Raw genomic sequence first — 19491 nt, forward strand, 5'->3', positions numbered from 1 at the left:
CCCCGATTTAACTGAACCAGTGGTTCCTTGGAGGCGTGGCAGGAGAGGTTGGAGGGAAGTGAGACGCTAGTAACCATGAGTGCAAGAAAGAAGACAATGGTTTATGATGATTGTCCAACTCTTCTTACTATGACCGCACTACTGAATTTATGATATCTGCATTACATGCCAATAAAACTTCATTTCGACTAGATTAGGGCTTAGAAACCCTCCCAGGACACTTCTGCTCTGTCACAAGAAGTCCCTGCGTCCGGCTCGACCCTGCAGCCCCTAAGAACAGCATGCAAGTCCTGTTCGGTTCCACGCATTGCCACACCTCCCTCTGCCACCACTGGAGCGGAAGTTCCAGGAAGGCAGTCACCTTGCCCTTTAGTTCATGCATCACCACCACACCCCTTCCACCACCACCACCCCCAAACACATAATGGCTTCTCAAAATCAGAACTTTTTCATTCTGCCTTCTTGGATCAGCCTCAAAGGTGGAGACCATTATCCCCCTCATACAGATGAGTGTTTCTGGGCATAGAGAAGGTGAGTGATTTCCCCAGGATTATCAGGCTAGTCTGTTCTGGTCTCTCCATGCCATGGTGCCCAGACCACTATTTAAATCGAGAATTACCTAGTAATTCAAATTGTATAAGTTCAGCTGAATGTTCAATGCTGTTGAGATTGACTTTCTAAATCAGTCCTATTAATCATTGTATTGAAATGGTTCCATTTTCCTCTGTGCTCTACAAAGTTTCATCAGCAAGTGAGGGAAATGCTTAGCTTAATGATTTCTTTGGAGCCCTGGTAGCATAGTGGTTTAGGCATTTGGCTGCTAACTTCAAGGTCAGCAGTTCAAAACCATCAGCCACCGCAAAGGAGAAAAATGAAACTTTCTATTCCCATGAACAATTAGTGTCAGGAACTCACAGTGGAAGTGCTATTCTATCCTGCAGAGTCAGTACGAGTCAGACACAACTCATGGCCATGAGTTTTCCTGAGTAATGGCTTCTTTGTTTTTGTCTGTCTTTCCAAAGGCATTCATCCGGTCAAGGGCATTTCTCAAAAGCATACAATGAGGACAAACTGTACTAAGTTATTTTGTATCATTAGGAGTTATAGCTTACATACTTGAAAAAATAGATGACTGTCTACAATTTATTTCAAATACAGTAGGAATGCAATGAATGTTTCAGGATTCACCAAAGGTTTATTAAAGTCCCACTGTGTGCCATGTTTTCAGTTACCACAGTCACCTGAAGTGGCCACCATGATGGGAAAGAAGACAATAAACTAATGAGTAGTAAAGTGTTAATGAGTAGTAAAGTGTTAATGGAGGGCTTACTCCCTCCCATTCTGAAAATCTAATTGAACCCGATGAATGAACTCCCCGACATTATTCTGATGTCAGGACAAGAGGCCCCTGGAGGAAGTATTGTTTAGCTTCTTAACACACTTCCAAACAGAGTGACATATACTCATCCTTAAGCATATGGTATGTCAGCAGATTTAAAAAGTGAAAAGTTCATCCACTAGCACTCACGACTACCTTTTTTGTTTCAGCACTGGGCTAGCTCTCCCGATACTAAGTCCACACCCTTGGCCATGAAAATGCCGGTGTACCTCGTGCTCCAGAGACAGTGTCAGAGGAACAGGGTCCTTACAGGGATGCTACGCCCAGTAAGGAAGAGAGAAAGACAAGCGCCCTGCGGTGTGATGGCTGTTAACAGCCAAAGTGCAGGGAACAGCTGAGCACGTTCAGTCTACCAACAGCATCAACAACTTCTGTGGCCAGGGATGATGGCTTAACTGGGCTGACGGCTTGTTGGGCCATTATGCTGTCTAATCTCCTGCCATTTGGAACACACAGAATGACTTTTGACTTCTCATTTCCCCTATTTGGCTGGAATTTTCCTCCTGCTGTCAGAAAACGCCCAGCATTTAAAAAAATCATTTCAGGGCATTCTGAATTGGCTTTTGCATGATCAGTGTTAGTCTAAAGCAGGAAGAAAATACACTTTCAAAATGAAATATGTAACTTTTCTCCTTGAGTCACTATTACTAGACGAATAGTGCAGGCTGATTTTCCATTCCTCCCTAGATCTAGTCCGCCAGAGGCCTGGACGGATCCTAAAGAACACTGAAACCAATCGACACTCACTGCCATCAGTGACTCATAGCGACCCTACATGACAAGGTAGAACTGCTCCCCAGTGTTGATTCTGACGCCGAGTGACCACCGCGACCCTAGGGAAGAGTACAGAACCGTTCCCTAGCTTCCCAAGGCTGTCCATCTTTAGGGGAGCAGAAAGCCTCATTGTTCACCTTTGAGACAGCGGGTGGGCTTGAACCACCAACCTGGCCGTCAGCAGCCCAGCACTTGACCCACTGTGCCACCAGAGTTCCTTTTATTCGGGATAAATGTACATTCGACAGGCAGGTGTGTGGTTTGCCTGCTGAGTGGACTGTGAGAACATTGAAAGTACAAATCTCCTCTGCCCTACGTCCCCTCCCTCCTCGCACACACACCCACGTCTGCTGCTCTGTGCAGGAGCGTCGCAAGGGCGACTCGCCACCTGGCAGTAGGACTTTCCCAGCATTCATGGAGTTCTAGTGGATACAGAACAGTTAGATAGATATTGGTAAACAATGCGCGTGCATACCTACAAGTTTAACTGTATACATTTACCCAGAAGGACCTGATTAAAATCTACACAGGAAAATGATTTCTCCCGATGCAAAAGGAAAAAAGGATGCCATGCATATACATTAAAAACCCCAAAGATCTTCAGTGTAGTAGTGGGTGACTGGTAACCAATCTTTAGAGTTATTTTGGGAAGGAATTTTAGCAGCTCTGTTCAAATGATGCCTTTGTAAAGACTACGATTTTTCTGAGTGGAATATATGTCAGGAGAACAGGATAAAAGCCTAATAAAAACATATCTGATTATAAATGAGATTTTCCAGTAAGTTGCTTTTCACTCGCTGAGTACTTGCCGTTGTCCTTGAAAAGCCAAGGTTCCAGCAATCTGCTTGGAAAGTTAATGGCACAGTTCCTCGTGGCAGAGCCAAGTCTGGATCCAGGAAGCACTGTGTAATTTGGTGAGTTTTCAAATGCTTGTTTAGCAGTCGCTCATTTTTAACATGCTCCTAATTCCAAATGCTTTGCATATTCGCATGCTCTGCCCTGTGTACTCTACACACACACACACACACACACACACACACACACACTATGGTAGTTACAGAATCTGTTGTCAATTTGAAAGAATTAAGAGTGAAGAGGTGAAGTTTAGCCTGTCAATCAGGCAGCAGCTTGATGACTTCATTGGGAGGTGCGAAGGAGATAAATAGCTCACTGGAGGTGGGACACAGGCTCACTCCCTTGGAGACCCTCTACTGACAAGGCTCACTCCCTGCGAGACATTTCTGAGGGGCAGCCACGTGGACCGACCCTGACGCAGTCAGAGTTTGGGAGCTGAAGGAACCACGTGGAGACCCCTGTCACCAGTGAGATGCTTACAACATCACTGATCCACAGACTTGCAACCCACTGGCCTGTCATCTTCCTGCATTTGGCGTCATTGCATGTGTTTTGTGAGTCTGAAGAGGACTTTATAGATTGGTATCGGACATATGAGCTAATATCGGACTTATGTACTTGATTTGGACTGGGCTGGGATGTTTCTCAATATCCAATTGCTCTTGCATATAGCCTCTTTCTAAAATATTAGTGTCTGTGAATTTGTTTCTCTAGTCTACCCGACTAACATACACATGTAGGTGCAACAGGGAGAGATGCTCAGCTGTCTCTCAAAACACAGTGTCCTTGACATTGCTGCTTGGTCATGATTACCTCAAAGGAAGTCAAGCTCATTCCTGGCAAGTTGATTTCCACTCACAGTCACCCTATAGGACAGGGTGAAACTGCCCCATACAGTTTCCAAGGCCGTCACAGAAGCCGGTTGCAACATCTGCCCTTCACACAGATAGTCGGTGTGGACCACCATCCTTTCCGTTGGCAGCTGAGTGCTTATCACGGTGCTACCAGGGCTCTGTCATCACTAAAGAGAAGGGGGGAATTCATCACCTGGAGCCATGAGCCACCAACCCAAGCTGGATGGCCAGCAGCGCTTCTTTGGAGCATCCTCTTATTCTCTGGTGTCTACATGGTACTCAATACCTCCTGAGTAAGGTGGCCTGCAATACTATTGTCTCATGAGGGCTGTCAAACATGACTCTCCATATACTTAAGGTTCATGCTAACCACAAGTTTATGTAAAGGAAACAGCAGTCGAGATATCAAATGACATATTGTATTGGATTGATGCATTTGAATGATAGTGCTGACCAACAACATGGAAAGGACCATGGACTGCCAAGAGAACAAGCCAGTCTGTCTCAGAAGAAGTCCAGCTAGCATGCCCCATGGAAGCAAGGATGGCTGGACTTCATCTCACTTACTTTGGACGTATTCTCAGGAGAGACTTGCCTCTGAAGAAGGCCATCCTGCGCGGTACAGCAGAGGATCAGTAAAGAAGCGAAGATGGTCCTCAACGAGATGGCTTGGTGGGTTCAGAGAAAGCACTTGTGAGCGTGGCACAGGGCTGGGTGGGTCTGGTTCTGTTGTACACGGGTCCACTTCGACTCATACGGTTATGGCTCCATGGCACTCCCAACAACTTCTCGGGGGCCAAAACCGAGAGTCTGGGGAGCTGAAATATACCACGATCTGGCCCTAACTGACACACAGCCCTGAGCAAATCACTACATAGTCTTCCTTCACTTGGAGTGTCTTCAACTTAAAAATGAGAAGATCGCAGAAGATATTTTCAAAGACCCCATACAACTCTAACGATGGAAAATTCAAAATGAAATGGATAAGGAGCTAATATCTGACCCAGCAACAATTTCTGTTTCATGGATCCCCAAAACCCTTTGCTGACAAGTCAGTTCTGACTCATAGCAACCCTATGGACAGACTGGAGCTTCACTGTTGGGTAGGTGCCACATCTTTCAAGCTGCAGATGTTTCCATTAGCAGCCAACCACCTAACCACTGTGCCTCCAGGGGTCCTAGAGTCACATTTTACATACACACATATGTGTACACATGTGTATGTATATATATGCACGTATGTAGTGCAGCAAGGGATAAACTCAAAAATATATAATTTGCAAAGAAATATGTACAACAATGTCCATAGTTTCATGGTATATAATAGCAAAAAAATTGAAAATAATCTAAATTTTTCTGGAAATGAGCAATTAAATATGGAATGGTCATACGGGAGTCCTTGCATGGTACAAATGGTTAATACCCTTGATTGCTAACTGCAAGGTTGGAGGTTCAAGTCCATCCAGAAAAGCCTTGGGAAAAAGGCATGATGGTCTACCTCCAAGTAATTAGCCATTGAAAACCAGCAGTTTACTCTGCGACACATGGGTCGACAATGGCTCATCGTCATTGAGGGCAAGGTTATAAAGATGGATGGAATGGCACAGAGTGGAATTCTTCACTACGATGACAAAATTGCCTTGAAGTCCATGTAGCACCGGGGGTGAACCTCACAGGCATAGCACTGAGTGAGGGAAGCAAGGTGCCGGCAAATACTTAGGCTTTGACGATGGCAGGGATAGCACGGTTTAAAACAAGCAAAATACCGCTGTGAATCAGTTACTTCGTACACTTCCAAAGCTGTATATGAAGATGATTATACAGAATTTAGGAACTAGTCCTCTTCGGTGCGATGGAGGGAGGGAGGGAGGGAGACAAAAGCAGCACTGAAGCCCAGGAGCCTCAACAAGCGGGGGGGGGGGGGGGGGTGGTCCTTCCTCAGCTGGGCGGCGCCTATCACTGCTTCATGCCCATTGTGTCATCTTCACTACGCGTAACAGATGTCACTATGGGTCTTTGCACACCATCATTTTTGCACAATGGGTCTTTGCACACCATCATTTTTGCACAATGGGTCTTTGCACACCATTATTTTTGCACAATGGGTCTTTGCACACCATCATTTTTGCACAATGGGTCTTTGCACACCATCATTTTTGCACAATGGGTCTTTGCACACCATCATTTTTGCACACCATCATTTTTGCACTATGGGTCTTTGCACACCGTCATTTCAAAATCCTCCTTGCAGCTCCTTGGAAGTCACTCACTTACCTCCAGATCTTTCAAAGGGGACGGGCTTCTGGGAACTTTGAAGGAGCAATCTTCAATGCAGCCTGCTTCACAATGGAAGGCATCTGTTTGGCTGTTTACGTGATGCTTTGGATCACCAGATGTGTGAAGTACATAGCTCCACTGGTGATGAGCTGTGTCTCATGTGTGTCCTGACAAGTCTATGGTGTGCCGGAAGTCGCCTGTGATCTTCGGAGTGCACGGGCAAATCTTGGGACCCCAGACCCAATCGTACCTATCACGAAATACCCACGCTCCTGTGGCATGGAGGAAAAGTCAAATAAATATACTGCTTCGTTCTGTGCCCTATGGGGGATGCCCGCCCTTCTCTATAACTAGTGCCTCCTCCTTTTCATCTTGGTACAGTAGCACCTGGCACTGCTAATGTGAGGCAAAGCCGGTGGCACGTGGATATGAAGCTCTGTTGATAAGACACTTTCACGCCAACAACTCGAGCAATTAGAAAACTCAGAATAGAGAAAGTTATTCTTGTGGCAGTATTCAATTGTCATGTCATAGAAGAAGAACAACAACAACAATAACCTCAAGCAGCAGCATCTATTTTCTTCATCGAGTTAGCCACATGGGTGATAGGCCTCTTTGGCTCAAAGACGTTATGTCACATGTATTCAAAACGGTCTCGGCCGATGCAACAAGGATCGTGGGAGAAGCATCTGGCTCTGAATAGGAATTGTGTTGGATGTTCTATGACTTGTTACCTGTCAAGTTAGAAACTAGTCAAGGGTCCCATAAGGCTTTCCAGGAGTGGATGGTATGTTATTTCCTCGTCACAATCTTTCCAAACAATAAGGATGGTTCAGTGGCTGAAAAAGTTCATTTTAAAAAATAGCTTTCTGACAAACAGAATGAGACAGGAGAACTGAATTCCGTTCTGTAACTTAACAAATCGTTATTGAGCTTTGATACCAGTGCTGGGATTCGGCTGTGAACCAAACAGACAGGCTCCTGTCCTCATGGAGTTTGCAGTTAGTGATTTCTTCCAGTGACTCCCAGGACTGTGCACAGGACGACAGAGACAATGATCACATCAGCCCCTGCAGGAAGCCTTCCGTGAGCCTTGTCACCCTCCAAGCTAAGCCAAGTGCCTCCCTCGGGGCTCCTGGGCACACTTGATGTGAGATTAAGACTGTGCTGGCATTCCAGCTTAGCCGCCTCCCACCTGTGAAATTGTGTGCCAGGTACTCAGCTTCTTTCTGAACTGGCAGCCCTGGTGGCAGAATGGTTACATGCTGGGCTGAAAAGCACAAGGTCAGCAGCTCGACATCACAGGCTGCTCTGCAGGAGACAGACACGGCTTTCTATTCCCTTCAAGATTTACAGTCTGAGAACCCACAAGGGGCAGTTCTACGCTAACCAATCGGGTTGCTGTGAGCGGGAACTGACTGGCTGGAATGGGGTGCGGTGAGTGTACACTGAGTAACTGCTCTGTGGCAGTTACTCATAAGAGCGCTTGTCAGGATTATCCTTTTACTGCTAGGAAAACTAGAGCCCTCTAAGAGTAAGCAACCCACCCAGAACTCACCGCACACCGGCCAGGTACAACCTGAGCGCTCATAAACAGAAGGCCCCTCAGAGCCAAGACTAGCCTAAGACAAGAAGGCAGTCGGTCATGGCAGTCCAGGGTCAGGCCTGCCTGTATTTTAAATGTTGATGGTTTATTATGGATTTTTCACATGAATTTTCATTCTCTAAATGCCACAGCACACTGTGATTTATCCCTAGACGTCCGGATTTGGGGGCGCCCTTAAGTTCTGTCCCCGCAGCAGGGCCCCCCCTTGCCTTCCCTGTTGCAATGTCGTTGGCACTGCCGTCAGTACCACAGCTGAAGGAAGGTTGGTATGTTCAGCACGTTGATCTGTTGGTCGCTCCTGCTAAATTCTGAGGATTTCAAAGTAGCACTAGGTCTGTGTCCATAAAGCCTAGTACAAAGTTGGCACATAATATGTGTTCAATAAATACCATATCATCCACTCCTGGTAAGCCTTATGGGATCCTTGACTGGTATGAGTGCTGCCAGTCACACTGTTACTATTATTTACCTAAGAAGGGAATACTTTCAAGTGGTGAGACTCGAGGTGATCAATGTCTCTTTGAAACTCTTCTTTAGAAAGCTGATGGTGCCCAGCTATTAAAAGATACAGTATCGGGGGTCTTAAAGGCTTAAAGTTAGACAAGCAGCCATCTAGCAGAGAAGCAACAAGCCCACATGGAAGAAGCACACCAGCCTGTGAAATCATGAGGTGTGAGTGGGATCAGGTAACAGGCATCAAACGACCCTAAACAAACAAATATATTAATGCAAATGATGGGGGTGGGAGAGGAGACCCAAAGCCCATCTGTAGACAATTGGATATCCCCTCACATAAGACTCACAAGGAAGGAACCAGTCAGCCAGGGTGCAATATAGCATGGACAGAACACACAACATTGATCTAGTTCTTTAATGCTTCCTCCCCCCATCCCCCACTATCATGATCCCAGTTTTATCCTACAAATCCAGCTAGACTGGTGCTTGGACTCTGGTCCAGACAAGCTCAATATATGGAATCCAGAAGAGATAACCTCTTCAGGAACAGTAATATGAGTAGCGATACCATGAGGGTAGTTGGGGGACGTTGGGGGAGGAAGGGGGAAATGGGGAGCCGTTTACAATGATCAATGTATAACCTACCCCACCCTGCCAGAGGGACAAACAACAGAAGTGTTGGCAAAGGAAGACAGTGGGTAGTGTAAGATATGAAAATAATAATAATTTATAATTTATTAGGGGCCCATGAGTGAGGGAGGGTGGGGAGAAAAAAAGAGGAGCTAATACCAAGGACTCAAGTAGAAAGAAACTTTTTTGAAAATGATGATGGCAACATATATACAAATGAGTTTGCTTTTGTATGGATTGATGTATGGATTGTTTTTGGAACTGTAAGAACCGCTCATAATTTTAAAAAACCTCTTCTTTAATTATTTGACTTATTTTTTTAATGAGACATTAAAAAAGAGGTCATTGCCATTTTGATTTCCTTAAGAGTGTCTTGCTGAGTTTCCCCTTATGTTGTCTCTGTTACGGTTAGAGACCATCCGGTCGGTCCCCTCTCATAGCACCCTATGTCCATTAAGACAGCACTGCCTGGCCCTGCGCCATCTCACAAGTGTCATAGCTGAGCCCATCTCCGTGAGGCTCTTCCTCTTTCTTTCAGTGCCCCTCTGCTTTGCCAAGCATGACGTCCTTCCCAAAGACTCGTCTCTCCTCAGCGTAGCCAGAGTCTCGCCACCCTCGCTTCTTAAGAGCTTTCTGGCTGTACTTCTTCCAAGACAGCTTGTTTGTTCTTCAGGCAGCCCATGGTGCCCTCAGAATTCTTCGGCGGCACCCTAATGCAAGCAATGCAAATGCATCAAATCTTCTCTGATCTTCCTCGTCCATTGCACAACTGTCCCATGCACAGGAGGCCACTGAGAATACCTTGCTTTGGGTCAGGTGCACCTTAGTCCTCAAAGTGACACCCAGGCTCTTCCACACTTGAAGGAGGAGTTTTGCAGCAAGGGAGCCCGCAAAGAATATCATTCCCAGCCCCTCTCACTGCCACCGAGTCGATTCCGGCTCATAAGGACCCTGTAGGACAGAGTAGGCTCGCCCAGGTTTCCAAGACGGTAGATATTTACAGAAGCAGAGTCTCGTCTTTCCCCTGCAGAGAGGCCGGTGGGTTAGAACCCTGACCTTGTGCTTAGCAGCTCAGTGGCGAGGGGTGTGTGGGTGTGTCTATGATTTTAAAAGTACAAACACTGGCTAAATGCTTTATATATTGATTTCACGTCATACAGTTACTCTGGGAGTAGCAAATACAGTCCCTAGAAATGAGGAAGCTGAGGCTCAGGGTTTAGGTAATGTGCCGGCATTGTCCAGCAAGTAGGTGGCTGAGCCAAGTGTCTGATGCCAGAGCCTTTTTTGACGTAAGCCCTGGGATGGTAAGATGGTTATTTTCTAAGCTGGGGGGGTGGGGGCGGGGACAGACATGCATGCATTTATTGTAAATGTACACTCAGAAAATGTATCTTCTCTGGATCATCATCCATCTGAGTTCTATGTTGAATGAAAAAGGAACCTTCCGGAATTGTTTCCACTGTCTGTTTGCCCTTGCCCCCTTTCCTTGACCTTCAGTGGGCGTCCTGGCCTTGAGTCCTGCCTGCATCGCTACCTCTTGATGGCGCTCTACTCGGCTTGGTTGTAAATGCATTTGGAAAGGAATGTAGTCTTTTCTTGAAGTCTCAACATTTTTTTCTTGGTAATGATTGATTTTGTTAGAACTTTACCCTCCTGCATTCAAATATTAGGTTACTTGGTTCAGGTGGCCCGATATTTTCCCCATAAATGTGGTTATGTCACCCCACAGACGGAGAAATCTCATTCCAGCTTTGTTTAGCTTTTTCTTTCCTCGTTGGATTTTTGTGCAGGAGGAGAACTGGATTCTTCGAACTTGTCAGTAAAGGTGAATATGATTGGAACATCCAAAACCATCGTGATATATTTCGGTAAGAAAAAGCCCTTGTTTATGTGGTTGGGGTTTTTTTGTTTGTTTGTTTGTTTTTCACTATTTGAAGATATCACCTCACTTTTCCTGACAGGGCCAAGTGTAGACGAGGGGGTCTTTAATGCAGTAAAACTTAGCTCACCCCTTCCAGATATTAGTTCTAGAGAGAAAAGAAAATGTACCTCAGAAAGCAAACCTTCCCGTATTTTGGTCTCCCCTTCACAGATCCCTTTTCAAAATTAGAAAGTGATGTTCAGAGCAGTCAGCAAGCCATGCCTCCCCAGTTGTTGAGAACGGACAAGAGCAAATCCTGTGTGTATCTGACTCGTCTCAACCCCGACAGCAGCCTCAACCGATGGTCAGGCACCATCCCTTTCTCAAATCCCTCCACCCCCACTATGCCTGCCTCGCCCAGCCCGACCTCCCGCGTGCTTAGGCCTTTGCTGAAGCTGCTAAGTGTGACTGTCAAAGCTTGTGAGGTCGGCACTATGGACTCCGTGTGTCCCCTCCAAGGAGTCCCGATGGTGTCATGGGGTTCATCTTGGGCTGCTAAACTCAAAGAACGCAATTCGAATCTACCAGCCACTTCCTGGGGAAAAGTGAGGCTTTCTGCTCCCGTGAAGACTGATAACCAAGAAAACCAAAGGATTGTTCATTTGCCTGTTTGGTGTCCCCTCCACGATCAGGCAGCCATTGGAATGAATTTGAATGAATTAAAAAACTTGAACCAACTGAAGAAGTTAAAGGATTAAGCAGATGAGATCTAAGTAATGATCCAAGTTAGGGTTCAAGTAGGCAACTTGGTAGCGACATTGATGATGCTGTAGCCGGTCTGTGAAAGAGACACTGCAAAACCCAATGCACTACCCTACAGCCTTGTCCCCCTCGGGTAGCCAAACCAGCACTAAAACCAAACCCAGGGCTGTCGAGTTGACTGGCTGCTAAGCAACGCTCTTTGGGGTACTAGCATTCCTCTGTTCGCCATCAGGGTCCCCCAGCACCGAATGTGGGAAATAGCAGAGTGTAGAGGGGGGTCTCGGAGCATTGTGGTAAGCACAGAGTCCTGAAGCCTTTGCTCAACCTTGAGAACGCTACCTTATCTCTCCATGTAAACTAGGAATAACAGCATCTACTTTGGGGGATTGTGCTCAGGATTTTCTGTTAAGACAGGGGCTTCAAAAAGCTCATGGAATACTGGAATTAAACTATCTTCGATTCCCCCCACCTCAAAAAAAATTTTTTGGAGGCCCCCTCGTATTTACAGAGCACTTAGAACGGAAGCAGGCACACAGTGAGCGTTGTCAAGTGCTGGTTAGAGGAGGTCAAAGATGAATAATAGGCGAATGCGTCTCTCTTTGCACGGTGCTTGCCACAGGGATGTTTGCAGTGGGATGCTTTATGAACGCAGCTCGAGTCTCCAGGGCGGGATGCTGGTGCTGCCTGGTTGTGCTCTGAATGGCCCATTGTGATCATCCACTCTGCCTGCTGCCCTAGAGGGACGTCCCGGGGAGGTTACACAAACCGTGCTACCGTCTAGGCGTGCTCTGCCATCTGGGCAGCAGACGTGTTTCCGAGTTCAGATCTGGCAGGTGATGAAGTGCAGCCCCGCACCTCAGGCCGGCCCTCTGACCTTTGAACAAGTCACCTCTTTCTTCCAAAAGGAATTAGCCAAGATGCCCTTCCTGGCCCCCGGCTCCGCTCCTCATCCTCAGACCCTGCTGGCTTAACTCTAAAGAAAGCAGAGTCCAGACAAAGAGTGCGCCTTATTCTGCCCTGGCACCTCAAACTAGAAGAACCCGGGCTACCTATAATTTTTCACTGTTCACGTTACCATCACCGCGATGCAGTGCGAATTCTGGTGAGACACAATAACAACCCACCCTCGAAAATCCGTTTCAAATCATCCCTGAGTGCCTAGGTGCTCAAATGAATGAAAACTGGGGCAGAGTACATTTCTTCTTCATGGTGCTTATAAAACATGGCTGTAGCCAGGTTGTTAACTGGAGGAAAACAGTGGCTCTTCCCTGTAAATCTTAGCTCTCTGGTGCAGATGGAAATGAAGGTGCCGCTCCTCTTTTGGTGTGGGGTTTCTGCGGGCCCCATCCATCAGTGCGGAGCCGGTCAATAGATTCATCAGTCAGGTACCGAGCATCCCATACAGACCGTCTTGCTTCTAGTAAAAGATAGAGACATGTATGCTCTGTCCGTTATCAGTGATTTTAAACAGGGCTGGCCTAGCTCAGGTGTGAGCAAACAGTGCCCTGCGTTCCTTGAGTGCCTGAGGACGGAACAAAAGGGCCCTGGAAGAGGTGTGACTGCTTTGTTTCCCCAGGCAGAGCCCCTGCCGCAGGATGGGGAGGCTGAGTGTAGAGACCTTCAACAGTGCTGCCCCTTGTTGAGGGAAAGGAGATGTGAGCCAGCCAGCCTCATTTTATTTATTTATGTATCTGGGACAGGTTTGTTTAGGAATGCAACAAAAGATTATTCAGGCTGTTTTGTTTGGTTCTGTTTTTCAGATCAATGTTAATGACAGCCTGTGACCTTGGAGCCGTGACCAAACCGTGGGAGATCTCCAGACAGGCAAGTGGTGATTAATGACCGCGTTCAGCAGTGGAGGGACTGGGGGGCTGGGGGAGGGACAATATTCCCAGAGCCCCTACTCCCAGGCACTAAAACCCTAGTCAATTTGCATCAGTATTAACATGGTGTAAAGAATAGCAGGAGGCTTGGGCACGACATGGTTTATTGCACACTCCGTTCCTTGATCGCACTGCCGCTGAGCAGTAATATTTCTGTACTGGGTAAGATTTCCTTTTTTTCTAAGCATATAAATCATATGCCATGTTGACCATTTCGTAAGGCAAGAATTTCAAAAAAGACTGTTTTGAAATAGATAATCGTGCTTAAGCACAAGGTCCCAGTTTTCACATCTGAAAAAATAAAAACAAGAAGAAAGGTAACTATTTTTAAGAAGGCCCTATAGGGAGCAGAGGGCTGTTTGCCGAAAGTGTCCAGTTTAATGTGTACTAAAAAAAAAAATCATGCCTTGACCACCCATTTGGAACTGTAGATAAACTGTGTTAGTTCTGTGCTAACTATACTGATCGTACTTGGAAGTTCATAGGTCTTAAATGTTTATGACATCTCCTGTGTGAGCTTTGCAGTTCAAGACAGTAACTTGGTGTCTGAAGATATGACACTGTAGGACTGTAGGACAGCGAGGACACATTTGTATAGCCATCAACTAACAAAAGTTAAGGACTTTTGACCTGGAAAACGTATCCTTGGTTATTCTGTCACTGTCATCTAGTCATTTCTGATTTATTTCTGACCCTATAGGACAGGGTAGAACTGCCCCTATCGGTTTCTCAGACTATAAACGTATGGAGTAGAAAGCCTCATCTTTAGTCCAGGAAGCAGCTGGTGATTTTGAACTGCTGACCTTGTGATTAGCAGTCCAAAGCATAACACACTATACCATCAAGGTTCCTTCTAGATTACTCTGACAAGCCCTAAATCCAATTGCAGTATCCATATAAGAGAGAGAAATTAAATATAGAGAAGAGGAGAAGGCTCTGTAACACAAGGCAGGGGTCAGAGTGATGTGACCACAAACCAAGGCATGCAGGCAGTCTCAAGAGCTGACAAGGAATGGTTTCTCTTCAAGAGCCTCCAGAGTGAGTGAGGACCTACTGGTACCTTGATTTTCACCCAGTGAACCTGATGTTGAACTTCTGGCCTCTAGAATGGTGAGATGAAAACTTTCTGTTCTTTTCAGCCATTGTTATTATGATTCGGTGCAATTGATATGAGGTTCAAACTCATAACTGTCCTCAGTACAACAGCCATGATCACTGCCCAGTCCTGCATTATCCTCACAATTGTTGCTATACCTTAGTCCATTGTGGCAGCCACTGTGTCAGTCCCTCTCATTGAGGGCCTTCCTCTTGTTTACTGACCCAGTACTTTACCAAGCATGAGGTCCACCTCCGGGGACTGGTCTCTCCTGATATTATGTGCAAAGTACGGAAAAGGAAGTCTTGCCATCCTCACATCTAAGAGGCACTCTGGCTTCCTTCTTCCCAGACGGGTTGTTGGTTTGTGTGCAGTCCATGGTGTGTTCAGTAGTCTTCACTAATCATTCAAATGCATCAATTCAACTCCGCTTTTCCCGTGCATAGGAGGTGATTAAAAATAGGATGGCTTAGGGCAAGAACATTTTAGTCCTCAAAGTGCTACCTTTGCTTTTTAACACCTCTAAAGAGGTTGCTGGCAGCAGGCTTGTCCAGAGCAATAGCTGTTGATTTCTTACCTGCTGCTTCCATGAGTGTCGATTGTGGAGCCAAGTAAGTGCAACCTGGACAACGTGAAACCTGTCTCCATTTATCACGAGGCTGTGTGTTGGTCCGGTGACAAGGATTTTTCTTTTCCTTACATTGAGTTGTGATCCAGACTGAAAGCTTGTAACCTTTGATCTTCATCAGAAAGTGCTTCAGGTCTTCTTCGAATTCAGCAAGCAAGGTTATGCTATCTGCATATCACAGTGGTTACACCATCAGATTTATGGTAGTTTGGGTAGTTTGGGTCCACAGCCTCACTCACTGCCCCTGTGGGTTTCCAAGGCTCTAAATCTTCACAGGAGCAAAAAGCCTCATCTTTTTTCCTTGGAACAGTTGGTGCTTTTGAACTACTGACCTTGTGCTTAGATGCCCATTAGGTGATTCCTTTCCACAGCCTGGGAAACTAGTACAGTTATCAGTCCCCATTGCCTACGTGGGGAAAATGAAGTTTTAAAGGGATAAATACACTGAATACCTCATCCAGGTGGAGCTAGGTATTCAGATCCTGGCAGATTAGCTCTAAAGTCTTTATTTATTAACGCTATTCATAATAGCGTTCTACACTTTACTAGACAACATGCATCAGTCCTCATTTCTAAATGCTGTGTGTCAGCAGGCATCCTAAATCCCAATAGCTTATGACAATAAATCACTCACACACATGTGCATGCAAGACTAGCTGGTGCCTCTTATCTGCACGCTCGAGCAGCTGCCATGGTGATCACTGCCGTTCATTGTGGCAGAGGCAGAAAGAGTCCCAGACAGTCTTGTCCTGGCAGCGGAATCCCCACCCCCAAATAATTCAGTAGCCAGAATTTGTCACATGACCTTGCCCAACTACACAAGAGAGAAAGGAAGTACAGTGCTTCTGAGTGTCCACAAAGTAGCATGTCAGAGACTTCAGTCTGGCCTTTTGGTCCCCAAAACTGTGGTTTGTGCTCCTTCCTGCAGGCAAAATACACCCATCCTCCCCCAGAGAGACAACCTGGGCATCAAGCCCCACATCCAGGATCTCTAAGTGATACGTGCTACCCTTACGTCAGATCAAGCAGCAGACTGAAACCTACGCACACTCACATGTCACGTCGGGCATATACTCAAAAGACAATACTCATTTGAACACTCTCAATCAGAATGGGAAGAGATGGGTGCGAGTTGGTGTTTGGTAGTCCATAAAACAAAACCCACTGTTGTGGAGTCAATGTCAACATAGGTTGGGTTTCCAGCCTGTGAATCTTTCGGAACAGATGTAGCCTCCTCTACCTCCCATGCAGCAGCTGGTGGGTTCGACTTGCCGACTTTGAGGTCAGCAGCCCAATGTGCAACCCATTATGATACCACAGTGCCTCTGAAGACCACAGCGATTCCAGAATTCTGGTGGCATTCTTTGTGGGACCCTCACCTGGACCCTGAGTTTTCAGGAAAGACTCCAGTTCACGTTTCCATCACGTTTCAATCTGTGTAAGAAGTCCTGGGGGAGAAAGACAGGGCTTTCCACTCCTGTAAACCAGTAGAGTCTCAGAAACCCACAGTGCCAGCCCTACCGTGTCCTGTAGGGTCGCTATGAGTTGGCATGACTCATAGGCATGTAGTGAGAAGCAGCCCTGGTGACGTGTCAGTTACGAGAAAGCGCTGGACTGCTAGCCGTAAATTAGGCGTTCGAGCCACCAGCAGCTTCCAAGTTGAGGCTGTCTGTTCCCATCAAGATGTACAGCCTCGGAAACCCTAAAGGATGGCTCTGAGTCAGGATCCACTGGACGGCAGAGGGAACCCGCTCCTTTTCCACTAACTTCCATGACTTGATCTAAAAGTCAATCAGCTTCCTCAGCTTGCTTTTACAGAAGGTTGATGGCCCATGGCTGCTACTTTAAAGTTCTAAATAGTCACAGACTCGTGGTTTCTTTGACACTAGAATACTCTTAAACAATCAGTTGGCCTGAGACTCTGACTCTAGTTGTTTCCATGTGCCAACACCACATTACAGTTCTTCCCTGTACAAAGTTCTGAGAGTTCCCAGATTCTATGCAGCTATATCAAGAAAGACAGCAGCTGTACCCATAGTTCTCTCTCCTCTTATCGTGACTAAATTCCTGTACCTTGGGTTTAAACAAGCATCATTTAGAAAGCGGCATACACTCGTAGCTCTCAGCCAAGTTTGTCCAGTTGAAAAGATTCACTGCATTCCGCCTACCATTTCAGCATTTGAGACTATGCGTGAGTGAGCCAGACACTTGATTGATTCTTGCTGCATGGCTGAGTGGTAATCAGCCGCTGTCAGTCAAAGCATAACTCCATTTTCATTTTCACTGTTTGGTGTTGAGAAGTTGCTTTACCTTTCATCCCTGGAAGACCCTGGCTTGTGGCCTTCTCTGTTCCCTCTCAGTCCTGGTTGGAAATCTGACGTTCTCTTCTGAGCTCACCTCTTATGATACCTAGCAAGGTCGAATCCATAGCAACCATCGGGTGATACTGATGTTTTGGATTCCGACCTCCTCTCCAACAACGCCAAGTTCATTAGCTACATTGTTTGCTGTATGCTAGTGAGAACTGTACAGAACATTTTTTACTGTGTGACCTGGGTCATCGTCCTAACCGCTGCCCTACTCTTTCCTACCTGGCTCCTAAACGATGCCACGTATTTATTTTATACACAGTCTTATTGGCATCTTCATCTGCATCTCATACAACTCATTAGCTCAGTCCCATCAAGCAGGGTGGTACAACCATTAGCACATCAATGTTAGGACATATTCTTCTCCAGTGTACCCATTGTTCTAGTGTCATTTTTTTTTAATTAGAGAAGCCTTCAATTTTAGGTTTCTTCCTTCCCTTGGCCCCTGTCTCTTCCCTTCCCTCCCTGCCCTCCTTTTCCCCTCCCTTCCCTCCCCTTCCCAATAGCAGCACCTGCTTCCAGACCAGTGTTTGCACCACTCGAGGCCAGGGCGAGGAGCCCTGGGGGCAACAAGGCTCAGTTCTCAGCTCCTGACTGAAAGGTTGAATGAAGACTTGTAGTCACTCAGTGGCTCCTTTGGGGGAAAGGCCTGGCGATCTCTTCCTGTGGAGATCCCAGCCTGCACACCTCTGTGAGGCAGTAGCCCACTGGGAGTTGGAAATTGTAGGAGACTGAGCCAGGACATCAAAGAAAAACAAATGTCAAAATGTCTGACAGGTAGTCCTCCCGTTCAGCAAGCAAAGGAGGGAAAGATGATTACAATAAGAGGAGGGGTCTGTGGTCACAGCTTGAAGAACATTCTGCCTGTAAAATCAACAAGAGGCTCAGAGTTTGGGGGGAAAGTCGTTTTGGTTTATGGAAACTGAGACTAAAAAAGCTAGGGGGAAAAAATAACAACAACAACAACAACAAAACAACAACCCCAGGAGTAGGGATGTGAGATGAAAGGGTGATATGATTAGAGAGTAAATCCGAGGTCTGTGCTGAGGTCACCCTGTGGTCTGTGAGGGGCCCATAAAGAGGGGGACCTTGGTGCTAACCACAGGTCAGCATTTCAAAACCATCAGCCCCTCCTTGGGAGAAGGATGAGGCTTTCTGCGCCTGGGAAGCGTTACAGCTTCAAAAACACACAAGGCCATTCTGCTCTGTCCCATAGGGATGCTGAGTTGGAATCGCCCAAAGAACAGAGAGTTGGTTTTAAGGCTTGGTGCAAGCTCAAAGTGAGCCCAAATTCAGGGACTTGGGTGAAGAAGGGAAGCTAAGAGCAAAATTTGATTACCGGTTGATCAATGGGGATAAGCAATTCTGTTACTTAATTATAAGGCAAAGAATGGGGATGTGGAGTGTGAGTGTGTGTGTGTGTGTGTGTGTGTGTGTGTGTGTGTGTGTGTCCTTGTCAAAGGCAGAGACAGGGGCGCTGGGAAGCTCACCTAGGCCACATGGGAAGGGTGGTTACTTGCAGGAAATCATGTCCTTGAGCACAAAGGGAAGGGAAGTTCTGGAACCTTGACTGTTTTCCGGTATCACGGGATTCAAGTAAAATTGAAAATGATCAAGTAATTTGAAGTAGGTACTGGAAAGAATGGTAATCATGGCGACGGGTGTGTCTGACCCACTGGTTTCCACATCCTCTTTCCCAGTGCAGGAGAGCCACCCATTCAGCAGAGTTGGGGAATAAACAGCTAAAAGGTGGGCGATGCTTCCAGGTATTCGGGGAGATGGTGACGGAGACTGAAGGGGCTAAAGAGCAGGAGCAGGTAGGGAAACAGGGGTGCTGAGGTATGATGTACCAGGGCCTGCAGAAACCCCCTTCTCAAGAGAGTCAAGGAGCAGCAGCAGCCCACAGGGGGCAGCAGAGCGACAGGGCAAAGTAATCAGAAAGCAAAGACGTTTCTGTAATAATATTTTAGACCAACATGGGAGGCCCGGTAGCTGCTAGCAGGCGGTTTGCTTGGTCACTGGTGTAAATGTTATTTTACTT

At 46.5% G+C, this 19491-nt stretch overlaps 1 protein-coding gene across 1 annotated transcript in view; it reads left to right on the forward strand.

Moving 5' to 3' along the window:
* Positions 1 to 19491, forward strand: part of PDE11A (phosphodiesterase 11A) — a 425526-nt gene that overhangs the window by 361687 nt on the left and 44348 nt on the right. The window contains exons 16-17 of the mRNA XM_075529079.1: positions 10642 to 10719; positions 13235 to 13298. Of these exons, the coding sequence (XP_075385194.1) occupies positions 10642 to 10719; positions 13235 to 13298 (142 nt within the window). The remainder of the gene's footprint in view (positions 1 to 10641; positions 10720 to 13234; positions 13299 to 19491) is intronic.

The sequence above is a fragment of the Tenrec ecaudatus genome, chromosome 13 (genome assembly GCF_050624435.1).
Source record: "Tenrec ecaudatus isolate mTenEca1 chromosome 13, mTenEca1.hap1, whole genome shotgun sequence".
In the NCBI taxonomy this organism is placed as follows: Eukaryota; Metazoa; Chordata; class Mammalia; order Afrosoricida; family Tenrecidae; genus Tenrec; species Tenrec ecaudatus.